At 45.6% G+C, this 18,251-nt stretch overlaps 1 protein-coding gene across 1 annotated transcript in view; it reads left to right on the forward strand.

The window, feature by feature from the left end:
• Positions 1–1,038: 1,038 nt before the first annotated feature.
• Aox4 (aldehyde oxidase 4) overlaps positions 1,039–18,251 on the forward strand; it is a 56,928-nt gene continuing 39,715 nt past the window's right edge. Inside the window, exons 1-7 of the mRNA NM_001008523.2 lie at positions 1,039–1,202; positions 4,052–4,109; positions 8,457–8,553; positions 9,350–9,458; positions 11,230–11,356; positions 14,060–14,121; positions 17,798–17,881. Coding sequence (NP_001008523.2) covers positions 1,155–1,202; positions 4,052–4,109; positions 8,457–8,553; positions 9,350–9,458; positions 11,230–11,356; positions 14,060–14,121; positions 17,798–17,881 — 585 coding nt within the window. The 5' untranslated portion in view covers positions 1,039–1,154. The remainder of the gene's footprint in view (positions 1,203–4,051; positions 4,110–8,456; positions 8,554–9,349; positions 9,459–11,229; positions 11,357–14,059; positions 14,122–17,797; positions 17,882–18,251) is intronic.

Consider the following 18,251-nt stretch of genomic DNA (forward strand, 5'->3'; position numbering starts at 1 on the left):
TTCCTCAGCCTCACTCCCCTTCAGGATTCTACCTCATCTCAGGAAAAGCTGCAGGCTCCAAGGCAACCCTGCTCTTTGGGCAAGTCACTTAAAATCTTGATGTCTCATTGTTCCTATTTATAAAGTAAATGGTGGCGGCGGCAGATGTAGTGGTAGTGAGGATAATGGTGGTGGTGATGGTGGATGGTGATGATGGAGATGATTGTGATGATGGTGGATGGTGATGATGATGCGCTCCTGAGCTCCAGAACTCCCAGTCCTTGAGAACAGCCTCCAGCCCACAGCAAGCCTGAGGGAATATTAGTGGTTTCAAGTAAATTCGTATCTTGGGTATTGCTGAGCATGAGAATCGTAAAATAATTTGATTTCTTAAATCCTCAAATTTGGGGAGGTGAAGTCAAGTAAGTAGGGAAAAGATAAAGACCAGAGAGCATGCAGGCCGGTTGTTGTAATCAAACTTTAAAGACACAGCTGAGGAGGCTGGAGCGATGGCTCGGCAGTTAAGAACACCAGTTGCTCTTGCAGAGGACCCAGGTTTGATTCCCGACACCCACATGGCAGCTCACAACTGTCTGCAACTCCAGCTGCAGGGGATCCAGTGCCCTCTCTGGCCTCTGTGAACACCAGCCACAGCCGTGGAACACAGACACTCATACAAAACACCCACACGCATAAAATGAATTAATAAAAAATTAAGCATGCATTTGTGGTCTCTCAGCACATTCATGAGAGAATCTCCCTTTGCAGTTAAACACGAGAAAAACAGGAGATGGACTCAGTCTCGCTAGTGTGGACAGCCGGGTACTGATTCATAGGCTGGTTGGTTTTTATGGAATAATTGTAATCATCTACTTGAAACCTGTTTTTCATATATTCATTAGCCCCTGAGCCCAAACCCAACATGAAGAAACCAGTTTTAGAAGAACTTCAAAAAGCCACGTGAATTCTTGACTCACTCGTGCCAGAGAGAAGACAGTTCTGCGGCCAAGCCTTTGTGGGCCAGGCAGGCGGGGCTGACTATAAGTCACCTGTGTTGGCTGCCCAAGGACTGTAGGTGCCCAAGTTGCTGCTCTGGTATCCGAGATAGAAGAGCAGATACACTTGTCAGTAGGGCATTTGTTCCAAACTTGTGCTTCTAGCTTTTCATTGACACCATGCCTTCCAGTTCTGACGAGCTGATTTTTTTTGTGAATGGGAAAAAGGTAAGTGTCTGTCGTGACTAATGTGGCTTTTCATTCTCAGAGGGTAAATGTCAGGTTTATTGTTTGTCCCTGAGGTGCAGCTCCGAGTTTTTAGCAGAAGCCCAAACTTAAACACGGATCCTTATCTCCGTTTTGGGCACCAACTATGAAAATGTGGGATGTCTGCCTGCTTTTCATTCTCTCCTTGGAAGCAGTAAGAAACAGAACGTGTTGTTGGCCGTGTGGTGGCAAGTGTGAGTTCTGACAGGGCAACAGCACACTGCAGGGGTGAGCAACTGACAGATGTTCCTTCTGTGTTTGTTGAAAATGAGCCCCACCTCAGTTCTCCAACGAGAGACACAGGACACCAAGGAAACCACCACAAACTCTCGGTTGATAGCAATTTCCTCAGCCTAACCCGTCACCAGAGGCAGAAGCCTCTCGGGGCAGGAGGGGCAGTAGACAGGCCCCTCTGCAGACTCTCTGCAGAGGATTGGGCCAGAAGATGTTCTCAACCTTTTTCTTCAGGAGCCAAACAAGTGCATGGGGAGTTCAAAGTGCTTTGCGGTCAGAATTCATAGTTTCTCGTATGTGGCAGTTAGCAAAAAAAAAAAAAAAAAAAAAAAAAGTAAAAGTAAGTACTGTTTTAGTAATTTGTAGTAGTTCCATGCCTTGGTGATTTATATTGCTGTGTTTTTAATGGGAAAAAAACAAAGCTTTAATAAAGGCAAATTTTCATAGCAATTTTTCCAGTCAAATAGTCAAGGAAGGTCATTTCTGAGAACCCTGTGAACACGTAAGTACAGAATGGGTAACAGGGACAGAGGGAAGGAAGGAAGGAAGGAAGGAAGGAAGGAAGGAAGGAAGGAAGGAAGGAAGGAAGAAAGGAAGAACAGAAAGCCAGGTGCAGCAATCTGGAGTACCTGAAAGAGCATAGGACATCAGAAGAGCAATTGCTAAGTGTCCATCTAAAGATTTCCAAGCTGAGGACTACTGTGTGTGGGGAAATGGCCTTTGCTGATTTATTCTTTAACGGTGTTTAAATTTTTAATGTTAAAACGCTAACATACAGGCTCCCAAACACCACTCTCCAGTCTTTGACATACAGGTGCTGTTAGCCCATTTTATCTTACTTATTTCTAGGACAAATTAAAAGTGTCAAACAGGGGGACAATCGACACAAGCCTGAAGATGGGGTGATGTCACTACTGCTTCTTCTGTTTAGACCCAGGGGCTCAGTTTGGCTGAGGCACTGTGCCCATTAGGGCCCATCCCCCCACAGACTCCCCAAGGTGCTGCTTCTGTTTCCTGTGTGTGTGCTCTTTGTCTTCTCTGTGACTCCTCAAACCCACATCTTTCCCCCCTACCCACCTAGAGATGCAGGTATCTCCTTGGGACAGATGTGCTTGTGTGCCTACACATCTGGATTCTGACCTTGAGACCAGTGGGATGAGGTGCAAACCCCTTTTGTTTGTTTTATTCTATGACTCCACACTGGTCTTGGGGCGCTCCTCTGTGAAAAACTGCCTCATCAATGCCTGGCTTTCCAGGGTCTGCTTGTCTTTCATGGGCTTATCCTAGAGATGGGGACATGGGCACCTCTCAATTCCCCCAAGTTCTCCCTCCAAAAAAAAAAAAAAAACCTCAGCATGAATGTCCTTCCATCTGTCTCCTCGCCAGAGCTGGTGAGAGCTTATGAGATCACAGCAGGACTGTTCCATAGGTCCTGCCTGGTGGTTTTCAAAAATTCAGCACAGACTGCTTTCCCCACAGCTGGTCGGATGCCAAGTGCTTTTCTCTATAAAAGTATCTGACCTACTATGTAATCTTTGCTACCCTCCTGATGTGGTCTCTGTGCTGTGTGCGCATAGAGTTGGTGATTAGTAATGACCTTGCTCCCCCTTTATGTGCTTAGTAAGAAGAGAGAATTTGTTTTTCACACTGTCCCTGAGATCTTTTTCACGCGTCTGGGAATGCTGGCTGCTCACCATCGGATTTGTAGTTGGCAAGTCTTAATCTCTACAAGTCAAATCTCACCTTCCTTTTGGAACCCATCATAGTCTATCTCTCCCTCTGTAGAACCTCTTCTCTTAGGTCACATACACACATGCACAAGTACACACACACACACACACACACACACACAACAGAGACACAGACAGACTCTGGAGTTTGGGTGTTGGGCTGATCTCTACATTGGTAAATCTTCTGAGGACTTTAGGAGATCTGGATATGTGAGACATGGGGTGAAGAAACCAGTTCCTTGTTTGCCTTGCTCAAGGTCCTGTATTCTCAGTACAGAGCAGCATGGAGGACAGTGCCCTCTCTGGCTGGGTTCCCTGCTACTCCGCTTCCAGGTCAGCTACAGTCTAACTTGGTTTTGCCATCTTGCCTGGTTGCCCTAGCAAAGATGCTAGCTGGGTTCCTCCAGGGCCTGAGGGAAGCTATCTTCCTCTGTGCCAAGTCCAGGAACATTGGCGCTCAGGGGAGGGTGGAGCCATGGTGAGGGCTCTCTGGCTTTCCCTCACATACCCATAGAGCTGAGAAGCAAGCCCCGGCTCTGGGAGCTTCTTCTCTGGCTAACTTACTTCTACAACTTTCTATGACGATCGATGAGTTATCCAAGTCTTTTCTGTGCATCTCTTCCCACCCAGGCCTTTCCAGGTAAATGCTTATCATAGACGATAGAAAATCCAGACATTGAAATAACACTTCATTGAAGTGTTTCTTCAGGCCTTTGGTTCCAAGAGTCACTAAGAGATTTCTGTAAAGTTACCAACATTATAAACATGTCCTCCAAACAGAGGGTTGGATTGCTATAACCAATGGTAACCTCTTCCTGCAACCCGTCCCCTTGTTTCACAATATAGGTCATAGAGAAGAACCCTGTCCCTGAAATGAATCTCCTGTTCTACGTAAGGAAAGTTCGTATCCTTTAACTGTAATCGATGTAAACTGCTAAGAATTGTCAGAAGGGTTGGGGGTGTGGCTCGGTGGTGGAGAGCACTTACTGACCTTACAGAGGGACTGAGTTCAGTTCGCAACACCCACATCAGACAGCCCATGGCCGGCTGGCAATTCACACCTCCAGCACCAGGGAGACCTCAGCAGGCACACACCACAGACAGACAGGGGGAGGAAAGAAGGGAGGGAAACGGGGAGGGAGGGAAGAGAGTGAGAGCGCACATTCACATATATGCACAAAAATAACAAAAATAAATCTTTTTTTATAAGAATGATCTCTCTAGGTGAGGTCTCTGTCTTCCATTGTGGAGTCTAGCTGGAGTTCAGAACATGGATGTGTGGATTCCTGTTTTATCTATTGTGTTTTAACCTGAGCAAAACAAACAAACAAACAAACCCCGACACCAGACTGGGAGTGCTTACTCTAGAAACAGCATCATGGCTTCTGAGCCTGTATCCCTGGGGATTATGCAGACCCTCTAGGCAAACCGTGTTTAGTGTGACGGTGTGAAATTAGCACTAACTGATGCTCGTGTGGTAATTACACAATCTCCATGTGAGCTTGCATAGAACTGCACGCAAGCATAGACCTGCATGTAAGTTCTGTACTCTGGTTACCAACACATCACCAATGAGAGAGAGAGAGAGAGAGAGAGAGAGAGAGAGAGAGAGAGAGAGAGAGAGAGATCTGAATGCCATCAATTGAGAAGAGTTGAGTAATGACCATAAAGGTTTGTCTGTCCTATTCTGTAACTTCCCATGAGGCTATAATTTTTAAGTTAAAAATAGGTGCTCACTGGGGCTAAGGAGACAGTGCAGTCAGTAATATATGTGTCTTGCAAGGGCAAAGGCATGAGTTCAGCCCCAGGACCTGCAATAGAAAAGCCAGGTGTGGAACACTGGGGAGGCAGAGACATCAGATCACCAGTACTCACTGACTAGCCAACTTAGCCTGCTTGTCTAATTCTAGACCTGTGAGAGATCAGAGGAAAAACTATTTTAAAAAAATACCGTTGACTGTACCAGAGGCATGACACCAAGGTTGGCCTCAGGTAGGCACATACATGCTGAGCTCTGTTGACAGGCACTAGAAATCCAGCGGTGAACAAGATAATGCTAACCTGTCTCCCTCTCTCTCTCTCTACATCCCAATTAACACTTCCAACATAACACTTCGTCACTCCCTGAGTCTTACCTTGACAAAAGTGTTCTAGAAATAGCCTGTCGCTGGTTCTAACTTTCCACAGTAGACTCCCACTACTTAAGCCTTACAACCTGACTTCCTACATTATCATTTTATGCCTCCTCTCGGTGAGGAGACGAGGACCTTCGGCGTGACAGTCCCTTCCACTTGCAAAGATCTCACTGTTGGTCCTCATCGCTGCCTTCCCTTTAAAATCAACTCTGAAACCCACACACACCCTGCCATGCCGTCTCTAGACTTCCTAAAACGAAGGAATGTCAAGAAGAAGCTGAAAAGGCTAAAAAGGTCGCCACGTCCAGAACCAACAGGAGAAAACACCTACCCCCGGGTTCCCGACACCCTCTCTGTTGGTTGCTGTTGGTGACTAATATAAATAATATACATGAGGCTCCCTGGAATTCCAGGCCCAAATTCTGATTAGAGTCAAGAGTTCTAGAGTAGGGTGCGAGTCCTCTGCAGGTGGTTCTAATGAGTGGCCACAGGAAGGAAGGGATATTTAACTGTCTGGAGACCGTACCAGCCTAAGCACTTTCCCAGGGCTCCTATAGGCTCTCCCCAGGTCCTGGTTCTATGTTTACATTCCTACTGTATAGTCTTTCCTTATATTGTGCCTTGCATATTGAAGAAATGTAAGGCTCCCACAAAACCCCCGATTGTCTGCTGTCTTGAGCCCTGGCTCAGGTATCAGGCCCAGACTGGGACATGGTAAAGATACTCACCTCCCTTCTATTCCACCCCTTTGTACAGTCACCAGCCTTGGAGGCCTTAGCCTCCCACTGAGTCACCACCCACCCCATGGCCCTGGCCTGCCCAGATCCACTGAGGCAGAGGATGCAGAATGCTATGAGTGTTAATCTCTCTGAGATCTTAGCTCCGGGATAAACCGTGTACATGAATCTCTCAGAGCATTCCCAAACACTTGTCCTTCACACCGCAGCCAGCCCTGCAATTTTAAAAATAATTCTTCTTCATTTGGGAGGCTATGGATGTGTTAGTTGGTGGAGTACTTGCCCGGCATTCCCAGAGCCCTATTCAATCCCTGACCAAGTGTGTTAGTGTATATCAGAATCCCAGCATGCTGAAGCAGGAGAATCAGAAATCCAAAGTTATCCTTGGATTTCTAATCAGTGAATTTGAGGCCAGCCTGGACCACAGAAAACTCTATCTTAAGAACAAACAAACAAACAAATAAAAAACACAGTTTATATTTATTCAAATAGCAAATTTTATCAAGCACCGAGTATTCAGAAGCTGGGCGGACACTGCCTCTAGCCCCATCCTGGTGAAGGCGACTGCCACACCAGGTGCACAGAGGAAGTGACGACAGCTGCGCTGTGGAGCACAGGAGAGGACGGATATGGACATGAGGAGGGAGAGGGATCGGATGAGACGAGGGTTGAGTACAACTTCTCAGGAAAAATCTAAAGTGTTGGAGCCATGGGTGCTCCAGTCAGCAGCAGCAGGGGGCCGGGAGTCATGGTCTGGGAGAAATAAACAAGGTTTTTGTTGGCGTATGCAAAGAGCTGAAGGTGAGAATGGAGAGATGTGCAGAAAATGAAGAACAGACAAGCAATGAGAACCTTGAAGCTCTGGCTCTGGTGGCATGTTCCCTGTGTGTGCTGTCGTCTGCCACTAATCCAAGGTAACTTCGGAGTATACTGCAGGACTGTCCATCTTGGCACCAGTGACAACTCTTTGAGCCAGATAGCATTTGGGCTTCTTGACTTGAAATTTTCCAGACTCCTAAAACAGAAACAAATGGCATCATTTGTGCCCTGCCCAGTGGAGCACTTTAAGTAAGGTCTGACCCGAATGACCTTCAGTCCTCTGCCTCAGAGGACCTGTAGAGTAAGCTCTGAGCTCTTATAACCCAGAACTTAAGAACAGAGTGTGCAAAGCCTTCTGGGGAAGGCTGCAAGGAACTCCTCAGCTAATTATTCCAAAGACCAGAAAGTATCCTGATTGCAGCGTCTCATCAAGGATAGCAACTTACAGGAAGAAAGTTATTCTTAGCCTCCACCCAAGCCAATTATGGACTCCACCCATGAAATCCTTTTAAACTGCACCCAGAAAAGGTCCCGAACCAACTCTGGCAGATCCCTGGGTGCACCTAAAGAAGAGGATTTGCATGCATCCTTTGTTCTCTCTTTGAGAAAATATGAAGCTCTTACTTAGTGATCTTGGCAGCACTGGCTCAAGAGCCTGACCCCAAGGCTGCAGGCAAATGACCCTCTGCTGTGTTGTATCCCCTGATGCTTTCTAATTCCATCAGGAAGTGAAAGCATACATTGCTGTACTGGAGAAATTTAAGCATACTGGGAAGATTTTTCCAAATTTTACACAAACTGCCTTCTACGGCATTCATAGAAGTAACAACCCAAGGGTTTGTTTTTCATTGCCCACAGTTCTGAGTCCTATAGAGGCCCACAAGCTTCTCCACACTGCATCTGGGTGCACACCCTGAGCTGCTGACAGGATGCTTGTGTCGTCTGCCTGTCTTACACACGTGGTTCCCTATAGAAATCCCTGCTTCTACTGCAGACACTGCCTGGTACCCACTGGGAATGTCACACCATCACCTTCCTTGGTTTTGTTCTTGTGAAACAGCCTCTCTCTGCAGTCCAGGCTACCCTAGATTCCCCTGTTACCCAGGTCATCCTCAAACTCCCAGTAATCCTCCTGCCTCAGCCTCCCAAATCCTAATAATGATAAGTAAAAAAATCACAGTGCCCGCCGCCTGCTAGTTCTCTTCGATTGTTCAATGCTGATCAATCTGGATGATCCGGATGCTGAGGATAGAACCCGCGGCTTCGGGAGGCAAGCTGTCTACCTACCACGGCACTGGCTCCCCAACCACCATTTCATCATCTTCCTAACTGAACTGGAAACTCTTACGTTCAGAAGTGCTCTAAGACGCAACCCTCAGAAATCTGGTGTGGCTCTCGAATGGTCCCTCCTCGTCAATGAGTTCAGATGTAAGTAGCGAGTTGAACCAATCTTTCCACCAGGAAGCTATGATCAATAAAACATGCTGTTTGGTATCAGCTCCCAGGGATGTAACAACCAAAGCGGCGTGAGTCAGTTTTCCTTGACTCTCTTCCTTCCAGTCCATCTGACAGGCACTAAGTACAGCTGTGGAGGAGGAGGCTGTGGAGCCTGCACTGTGATGATCTCGAGATACAATCCCGAGTCCAAGAAGATCTAGTATCCTTTGCCCTGACCTGCCTCTGCTCTGGGCACCTCTGGGAAGAACGAGGAGCCTTCCCTGTGAAGACTCCACTTTTTCCTGTAATTATGCCTCACTCCCGATGGAATCGCACTAGGGTCTCTTTTTTCAAGTTAGAGCTTGGACCACACCACAGCCTCTGATGCAGGAGAATGGGAGGTGGCCCCGAGTTCAGTTTTAGGCAAGCATTTATAGAGGCAAGAAGTGGGTATCTAGCATGGCACACATCTGGTTGGGGCCACATACTAAACCAAAAAGGAATAAAGGCAGGAAGGATAAATATACGCCTATGACATCCTAAATATAACCTTTTCCATCTGTGTAATGTTACTGGTATGTGTATTTTCAGGGCTGACCATATGGTGTTGGAAAGCAGATCGGTGTGCACATACCTAGGGAAGACTGTTTCTCTCACTCTTGGAATTCCTTAGTTACCTGTAGTTCTTTGTGTAGGGTTGAGACTTTCAGGGGGCATTTATTATCCAAAGAGAAATACTTCCTTACTTGCCCTAAAATGAGAAAAACTATATATATGACTCGGGTGACGGGAGGTCACTTAGGAACCCAACATGAAAGTGTCTCTCTTCTGCTTCCTCTACCTTCACGAGCAAGTTCTCTTTTAGGTATGTCCAGACAGCCATGGTTGTACAAGGCATCTTCTCCATGGTTGGGGAAATATAGCCCTGTCATCCTCCTGGACTGAACTAACACACCCAGTTTTATCACCCATTTCTCATGATTTCAGTGTGTTCTCTTTACATAAGCCCATCACAGCCACTACCCAGCAACTGCATGCCTGGTGCCTGTCTGCTCTCTCCATGGGGCAGCCGTTACCACAGTGGAAGGTGTGGGAAGCATCAAAAGGAGGATCCACCCAGTGCAGGTAAGACCACGACGTGATGGAGACCAGATGTCGGTCCCCATGGGCATGGCCCATAGTCTGTTCTCCTAGGTTGTCAGGCTTGAGCCCCTTCACGCTTGTGCATTCTAGCTTTGTAAGCGTCCGTACTTCATAGCCAGGAATCTTTTTCAGAGATCTCTTCAAGATGCTGTCGTTGACTGCAAGACATCTTACTTAACCCAAGAGATCTTCATTCTTGCCAATAACTCAATGGCAAGGCAAGAGCAGTCTGACTCAGTAATAATAATAATAATAATAATAATAATAATAATAATAATGTAGGAAACCAACGCTTATAGAAAAATAGACTTCCTCATTTTTCACTGTTGCCAAGTATGGGACGCTGATGAGAGTTCTGTTGTGTGTGAGAACTCCAGAAACATCTCCCAACTGCCTGCTACAGTTAAAATGCCAACGAGTGGCTGCTCACGTTTAGAAGGCTAATCAAAGAAGGGGCAGCGTTATTGTCTTATGCCTGAGCAGGAAATTCTGCTGGGGGACTTTCAAGGGCAGGGTGTAGACGGAGAAAGATGAAGTCTTAGGACTCCTTCCTTGAAAGGTTATAGCTGTATCACAAGGACTTCCTTGACTGTCCACTATCCTCAACAGAGACATGGTCAAATCTTTCAGCCATGAGCTCAAACAGCCATGTTCTGGAGATGGTACCCAGTACGCCCTATCATCACTCTTCCTTATGCGCTGAGTAGATTTACCACTCCTGGGCCTTGATGGGATGAGAGTCACATTTGTTTAGTGGCTTCCCTGGGGCAGGTTTGGCCTGGGTTGCAAAGCCTCATCTTAAATGTTCAGGGCTCCTGCCCAGCGTCTTTAAACACTTCTCCAGCTGTTAGGTGCACTTACAATGCCTTCGTCTCTATGCGTTATATTTGTAGCAGTAGAAAATTGGAAGAGAAACTGCATAGGTCTTTCTGTCTGTCTCACCAAGAAAATGCACAGGTTTGTCTCCCCAGGAAAGCCAAGTCTTATACACACCAGCAGGTTCTCTAGCCAAGGCTACTTGCCACAGCAGAGGTGACAGCCATGTAGCAGTAAGTCCAACACAGCCGTGTCGTCCCCCAGCACTAAAATAGTATCTGTCCTTTCTCTGGAACCACACACAAGATGTTTGTCTTTTATTATAGGAGCCATGAAGTTTGAGGGAAATGTTTATCTGAGAACAGTAGACTCCCACTCCAGCCAGCCAGCTGAGTGCGAGGTGTGAGGCAGGCTGGGCTAACAATCCTGGCCCCATTTGCAGCTTCCTGGCTTAGGGTTTTTGCGCTAAGCAAGTAAATTATCTTCTCCCCCCCCCCACTGTTTTCACTGTATAAGATGGATGGGCATGGTTTATAAATGTGACCAGCCCAACAACATGAAATAGATGTTCATTTTTGTAACAAACAAACAAACAAACAAACAAACACAGTGTGAGCATAATTTCAGGTCATTTTGTTTCTCAAGTTGTACTCTCTGTCTCACAGATGGAGAACCAGGATCTGCAGAGAAGGAAGGGTCTTGAGTAATGCCTGCTACTAGGCCAGTTTTTGGTTTGGTTTGGTTTGGTTCTTTGTTTGTTTTAGCAAAAATACATTACATCCACCTGACTTCAAGAAATCACTCCTTTTCCCCCAGGGGCAAGTGTTCTCCTGTGGTTATTTTCAGTAAGCTTATTCTACACTCTGCACTGCTGGCTAGTGTACACAGCAAGAAGGCCAGAGGTCTGGTGCAATTATGGCGTGCCTTTGTCTCTCAGGAACGGCTTGCCAAGTGTCACGGCACCCAGTGTGGATTCTGCAGCCCTGGGATGGTGATGTCCATATACACGCTACTCAGGAACCACCCGGAGCCGACACCGGACCAGATCACTGAGGCTCTTGGAGGTGAGGCTTTGGCAAGCAATGCTTAGGGAACTAAAGATGGGCATCTCTGTGTTATGAAATTGTTGTTATAGCAAGGGGGGTTGCCTGATAGACCCATGCCAAGTGTCCCCCTGAGAAATTACGCCATACAACAGATCTAGTATAAGGAGGTTAGTTGGGGGAAGAGAGGCGAGTGTGGTAGACAAGCAGGAGCAGAGCCATGAGAGCAGAGGAGGATGGAGCTTGGAGAAGGACAGAAGGGAGGAGAGAGAGACCGGCTGGGAACATGTGGGAACAAGGAGAGAACTGGGGTGAAGAGCAGCCCTTTTATACACCCCCTGCCCCACTTGGTGATGACCAAGCCATTGCTAGGTCCTGGGAGGATCTTAGCAGAATTGCATATAGGCTAACGCCCAGCCCTTTGGAAAGACACTGAGGTAGACAGACACCACCTTCCTTCTGCAGCCCTCCCTAGGCTAGTAGTAGGGTGTTATTGACTTCATCTTGTCTCCTTTACTGAAGCTCTAGAGGAATTTTAATGTCTGCTGCTAAGGCTAGGTCAGTCTTTTCCAAATGCCAAAACGAGGGCAGAGTGGAGCAACAAGATTTCATCATTTTTTAATTAATCTAAATCACTCACTAAGGTGGCTTACTGAAATCAATCCTACAAAGAGGAGAGCTTTGCAGGTATTTTACATCTTTGTGCAGCTGGCTGGTTCAGGGGACTCAGAAACAAATAGTGAGCGTTCAATTCCCACAAAAAAATAATAATAAAAAAAATAACAGTCAAGTTCAGTGTAACAACTCTGGCTTTGTATCTAAAAAGGCATGTTAACAATGTAGTTTCCATCACCCTCATCCTAGGTTGGGGTACAAGATCTAAGGTATGAATGTTGTTGGTGCAACTAAGAGAGACTAAGCAAAGCTCCTGGTAATTTTTATGTAAAAGTTTCATATGTCTATACAATGTGTACCGATCATACCCACCCACCCCTACCTCCTTTCTGCTCCCCGGTGCCCTCACCACCTCCCCTTCCTAACTCTATGTCCTCCTTTTGTTGTTGCAAATAGCCTCCCAAACCCAGTTAGCGTCAGATGTGACAGGGCTGGGGCTGCCTGGGGAGGCAGAGGCAGCCTACCAGCAGTCATGTCCTCCTTGGGGTCTCTTTTCCGGTATTGTTGACTTAAGGCTGATTATGCAGCCCGAAACACATGCCCTGATCCTAGTGAGTACTAGGGCTGGATCTCATGTTTGCTTTCTGTCTCTTAATGAAGGAAGGCATTCTCTGCCTTTCAAGCCTTGTAACCCAAGCCTCCCGTGTTCTTAACATCTTGTCTCGGTCCCACGATAAAATTCTGACTTTACATCCTTTCTGGTGTTCTTTCTCTCTGACCAAAAAGAACCAGCTTAGAGCATGCAGCCCTTCTTGTGTATGTATGCAGATTCTTCCTGGGCTAGCCTCATCTCTCACACGGATCCCACACTCCAGTGTTCTGCTGGGTGTTTAAGCCTGCCCAGTCTACACACACATTACTCCAAACTGTTAAAACTGTATGTAGTAAAACCTAATAATTTGAAGTGTACTTCTGAGTGTAAAAATAACGTTCTATTGTGAAGATGTCCCCCGCAAAATTAAAAGGCAAAGAAAAACCCATGCATAACTCTCCCACTAACAGACAACCACTGTCAAAGATATCTCTAATTTGTCCATCTTTTAGGCACAGATATTGTTTAGTTTGGGTATTTACGTCTGTTTTATGTGTGATGATCTGTGTATGATTTCAACAGTGTGAGAATTTCCCTGTGTTATTAAGACCTCTTCGCAATTACCATTCAAACTGTTTGTAAAAATTTCACAATACATTTTCAAAATTTTGAGATAGGATCTCACTCAATAGTCCATGGCTAGCCTGAAACTCACTCTGTAGACCAGGCTGGCTTGGAATTCACGGATCTGCCTGCCTCTGCCTCCTGAGTGCACCACCATGCCTGGATGCATTTACTTTTGTAAGGACAGTGGTTTCCGTCATACTTCCACTTGTATTTTGGAAATGTTGACTGATTGAACAACATCAGCTACTCCCCAAATACAGACTGTGGTTTCACAGTGGGTGCAATGACATTCAAGGCAATCTTGCTTCTCCAAGAACTTAGAATCCAACAAGTACGCTAAGGTGGATCTGTAAGTGACCCAACACACCTATTGCAGGACTGGGAAATCGGTGGAACAGCTCTGCCTTGAGTGTTCCCCGGGAGAACAGAGCCTGGGACCTTGGAGTCCCTGTGTCCACCAGCCTTCCAGTACTATGACACAATACCTGAGATAATTTACTTATGAAGAGAAAGGGTTTGTTGTTTAGTGATCTCCATTGCTCTAGGTCTGCAGTGAGGATGCTAATCAGGACAGGAAAGAAAAACTGCTCACCCAGGACAGTGATGAAGTCATGGGGATAAGGGGCATTCTGTTTAGGGTATAGGCCTGAGATAAGGCAGGAAGAGTTGGTTGAGAAATGTGAAGGTTTCTCTACTGTTTCAGGAAAAAAATTGTAATCACATGACCTGTTATTTGGAGAATATCGCTAAGGGAAGTGTTTTTTCAAAGCATCTTGCTGAGTTTCAAACCAAAAAAAAAAAAAAAAAAGGTTTTTTTGCTGAAAACATCGGGTATACATCTGCAATCTATTTCCATATGAGACCTTAAGACCTGACTCCTTATTAACCAGGAAATTTGTGCCGATGCACTGGATATCGACCGATCGTAGAAAGCGGGAAAACATTCTCTCCGGTAAGTTAAAATGTTGTCAGTTAATATTCTGTTGGCTTAATGTGAGTGGACTTTTACATAAACTAACCTATTCTACTGACTATCTCTGAAAGAACTCCATGTCACCCTTTTAACCACCGGAGGTTGCTAGATGCCTCCTGAGTGTATTTACTCTTCCCCAGTTTGATGTCTATATGTAATGCTCTCTAACCCTGATGTCCTCCATCACCCTCTCTTACCCCTACCCCTGCCGAACCCCATCTTTTTCTGTGAGTCTCCTCCTGCCTTCATGCCTTTTCCCTGCCCCAGTCCCCTGCATTTTAACCAGGGTTGCTTACGTGAATGTGAGTGGGGTTATTCACTCAGAGCGTGCCAGTGGCTACACCACTGAGGTATACAGCTCCCCTCGCCCAGCCAACATAATGGCCTGTAGCTCCTCAGGAAGAGATGGGGTATCCTGAGTCCCCACCTTACCCACAGTGCTATGCTGGTCACACTGGAGCACAGAGGGAGTTCAAGAAAAGCCTGGGCCACTTAGTGAGGCCCTGTCTCAAGTCAAAAGGCAGACCGCGATATACCCAGAGATAGAACTCTTAACTAGCATTCATGGGGCCCACAATCCAACCCCAGTACAGGAAAGAAAGGGCCAGTATGAGAGAAGACCGGTATTAAACATTTAGTATATCTAAGAGGCATGTATACTGGAAGAACATAGACGGAAGGGAATTGAGGGGAAGGACAGAAAAGACAGGGAACTTAACAGAAAGTTTTGATTAAGTAGGCTTTGATCTATATCATAAAAGAAATTACAGAATTAAAAACATGGATTGCTGGAGAAAGAGCAACAGAAAAATTACAAGGAAGAGAATTGGTTGAAATAGAAAAAGATGTCCAATGTCCAAGGCTCTGATTAAAAATGAAAAGGAAGGGGGGCTGGGGATTTAGCTCAGTGGTAGAGCGCTTACCTAGGAAGCGCAAGGCCCTGGGTTCGGTCCCCAGCTCCGGAAAAAAAAAAATGAAAAGGAAGAAAGAAGTTGGTATGACTGAGGTTTTAAAAGTAACTGATGATGACAATGATGATGGTGATGGTGGTGGTGATGGTGGTGTTGATGATAGTGGTGGTAGTGGTGGTGGTGATGTTCAGAGCTAAAGAGTTTTAGTCTTAAAGCTGATAGCCAACACATAAACATTATTCCTGGGCAGGGTGTAACACAAGAACAGAACTTCACAGGGAAGTTCTCAGCATGTGCCCGTGAGAAGGTTAAACCTGGGGAGGGGACGGTGGGAAGGGAGCAGTGGAGAGGGGCAGTGGGGAGTGGGGGCAGCGAGTGGTCCACTACAGTGCCCTGTGAAGAAGGGAATCTTCACAAAGGTCAGTGTGACAAAGGAGAGACAGAAAGGCAGCTTCCAAGAAGGAGCGGGCCAGTCATAACCAGATCTAACCCCCAGGCAGCAAGGCTGCAGTAAGCCAAGATCCCAAGTTACTTTCAAAGCTAAGAGCAGAGGAGCCACAGAACATGGAGAAAGCTGGAGACTATGGTTAATGCACGCAGATGCAGTCCTGAAGTACGTGGTTTTCAGAACCAACTTTTCATGATAAAAATTATGTTTATATCACTTTGTTGACCGGAAATAATTCAAAATATACAAATTCATTTCGAATACCGTAAGTTTTGAGGAGCCAGGGTGTGGCTCAGTTGGTAGAGTGCTTGCCCAGCATGCATGAAGCCTTAGCACCACAGCACCCAGGCACTGCACAGTATGCTTGCTATCCAACACTCAAGTAGTAGAGGCAGGAGGGTGATCCTTAGCCACACAGCCAGGCCCAGTCATTCTGAGATACTTGAGACTTTATCTAAAAATAAAAAAAATAAAACAACTTTGGAAACATGTTATGCTACTAATGAAAATTTTCAGGAAACTTTAATTCCTAAGTTACTCTTTAGGGTAAGTCATAATAGTGACCAGAGTCTTGCCACTTTCTTTAACCTACAGACACAGCCTTCTTCATATTCTCCAGTCTAAAACTATATGGTCTTCTTTGTAGTCTATATATATATATATATATATATATATATATATATATATATATATATATATATATGTGTGTGTGTGTGTGTGTGTGTGTGTGTGTGTGTGTGTGTGTGTGTGTGTTATATACATATATATGTAAATATATGGTATTATATATATAGTATGTAATAAAAGGTACAAAGAACTAGTACCTTTCCAGTGCACAGCTCACAGTACCCAAGCCCCTCATTAATTCTGTAGAAATGGTCTTGGAGTTCAAAATATTGGCTCTCACTTTCCCAGCAGGTCTGTGTGTCAGACAGTGTGAGATTTTTCTCACCATCGTCAAGTATATCAAAACATTTTGAGAAGGGCTTTATTATCCCAATTTAACACGCCAGCCTGGCTCCTGCTAAACCAGGAACTAGACTCTTGATTTTAAATATGACACTCATTGCCTCCGAATTGTCACCACACCCTTTGGAATGGTTCACACAATGACAAGAGAAGGTGAGAACTTGAAACTGGCTATTGTGGTACAGAGTTGCAATCCTGGCCTTGGAAGGCTAAGACGGGAGGATTGCCAGAAATCCAAGATCAGCCTGGGTTTACTTCAAGGTCAGCCTAGGCTCCAGTGAGATCTTAACTCACTAAAGTATTAGAACGATTAGAAAAAGAGGGAGAGTAACAGGGAGAGGAGGGAGGGCAGGCAGAAATGGGGAGGAGGAAAAGAGTTGATATTTGCAACAAGCTAACAAATTCAGGCCCAAAAGGTAACCCTTTAGTCCCACATGAAATGCCCTGAAACTTTAATTAAATGATTAGCCATTTGAATCCTCCAAATAATTCATGATGGTTTCAGTAATGTACAAACAATCCCAAATTTTATTTCATTTTTATTTTTATATAGAAAACTTTTAGAGGCATCTTGACTTCTCAAGACTTTACTAAAGACTCTCGATAAGTCACTGTGAGGAGAAAAGCAATCTGCTTGGGTTGACCACCACAGCACTATCCTCTGTGTGTCTCCATTCCAGTGGGAAGCCCCAGTGGCTGAGCCCATGGGCTTTAATCCCCTGACTCCTCCCCCGAGCCCAGAGTGACAGTTTGCAAGTCCCCACAGTTGTGTGCCCCCTTTATTTTTCTCTAATTATTTAATAGCAGGATAGCCTCTTACCTAACCTCCCATACTCATGAAGAGTTTAAGCATTCTTACTGTTGTTCATGGTACTAAGGATGCAGCCAAGGGTTTTACACGTCAGCCCATTGAGCTACACACATCCTCGCTTCTCTCTTTTGTTTGTTTGTTTGTTTTGATTTGTTTGGGTTTTTTTGAGTCAGGGTTTTACAGCCCAGACTGGCTGGCATCAATCTTGCTATGTTTCTAAGGATGGCCTTGAACCCCTAATCCTCTTGCCTCTACTTCCCAAATGCTGGGACTACAAGCGTGTGCTTGCTGTTTCCAAGTCTTGTTACCTATGTTTTACTGGGAACTGAAGAAGCAGTAACAAGATGAGACACAAATGTTTCAGGGACCTCTGTACACTCAGCCAAAAACACAAGTGTGGAATCAGCAGATAAACTTTTCACTCCCCCAGGGATAGGGGTTACAGAAATGGGGGCCTGGGGCAGCTTGTTCAGAAAACCGACCACAAAGCTAACTCTAACCGTGTTATTTCCCAAGGAGTCTTCTGTTTGCCAAATGAAGGGATCTGGAAAATGCTGCATGGATCTAGACGAAGGGTGTTCTGAGAGCACAAAGGAAAGGGTATGTCTCTGCTTTTCCTACTTCAATTGGGATCGATTCAAGAAGCATTAGTAAAACTCCAAATGTATCTATTTTTGTCAGTCATTTAAAGGCAAAAATAAGTGAAATTTATGTCATTAAGAGTCTCAGTTGAGAGCACAGCACAGAGTGGTGGGAAGGCAAGGCGGCAGGAGACTAAGACAGCTGGTCACACTGCCTTTGCAGCAGAGAGAGGTGGGCTCTTTCCTAGTTACTCAGTCTGGACCCAGGCCCATGGGACGGTAACACTCATATACAGGGTAGGTCTGTCCATCCCAGTTAATCCAGTCTGGATTCTCCCTCACAGACATACCTAAAGGCTCGCTCCTGGAGGATTCTAGAGTCTTTAGAA

This window comes from Rattus norvegicus, chromosome 9 (assembly GCF_036323735.1).
Source record: "Rattus norvegicus strain BN/NHsdMcwi chromosome 9, GRCr8, whole genome shotgun sequence".
In the NCBI taxonomy this organism is placed as follows: Eukaryota; Metazoa; Chordata; class Mammalia; order Rodentia; family Muridae; genus Rattus; species Rattus norvegicus.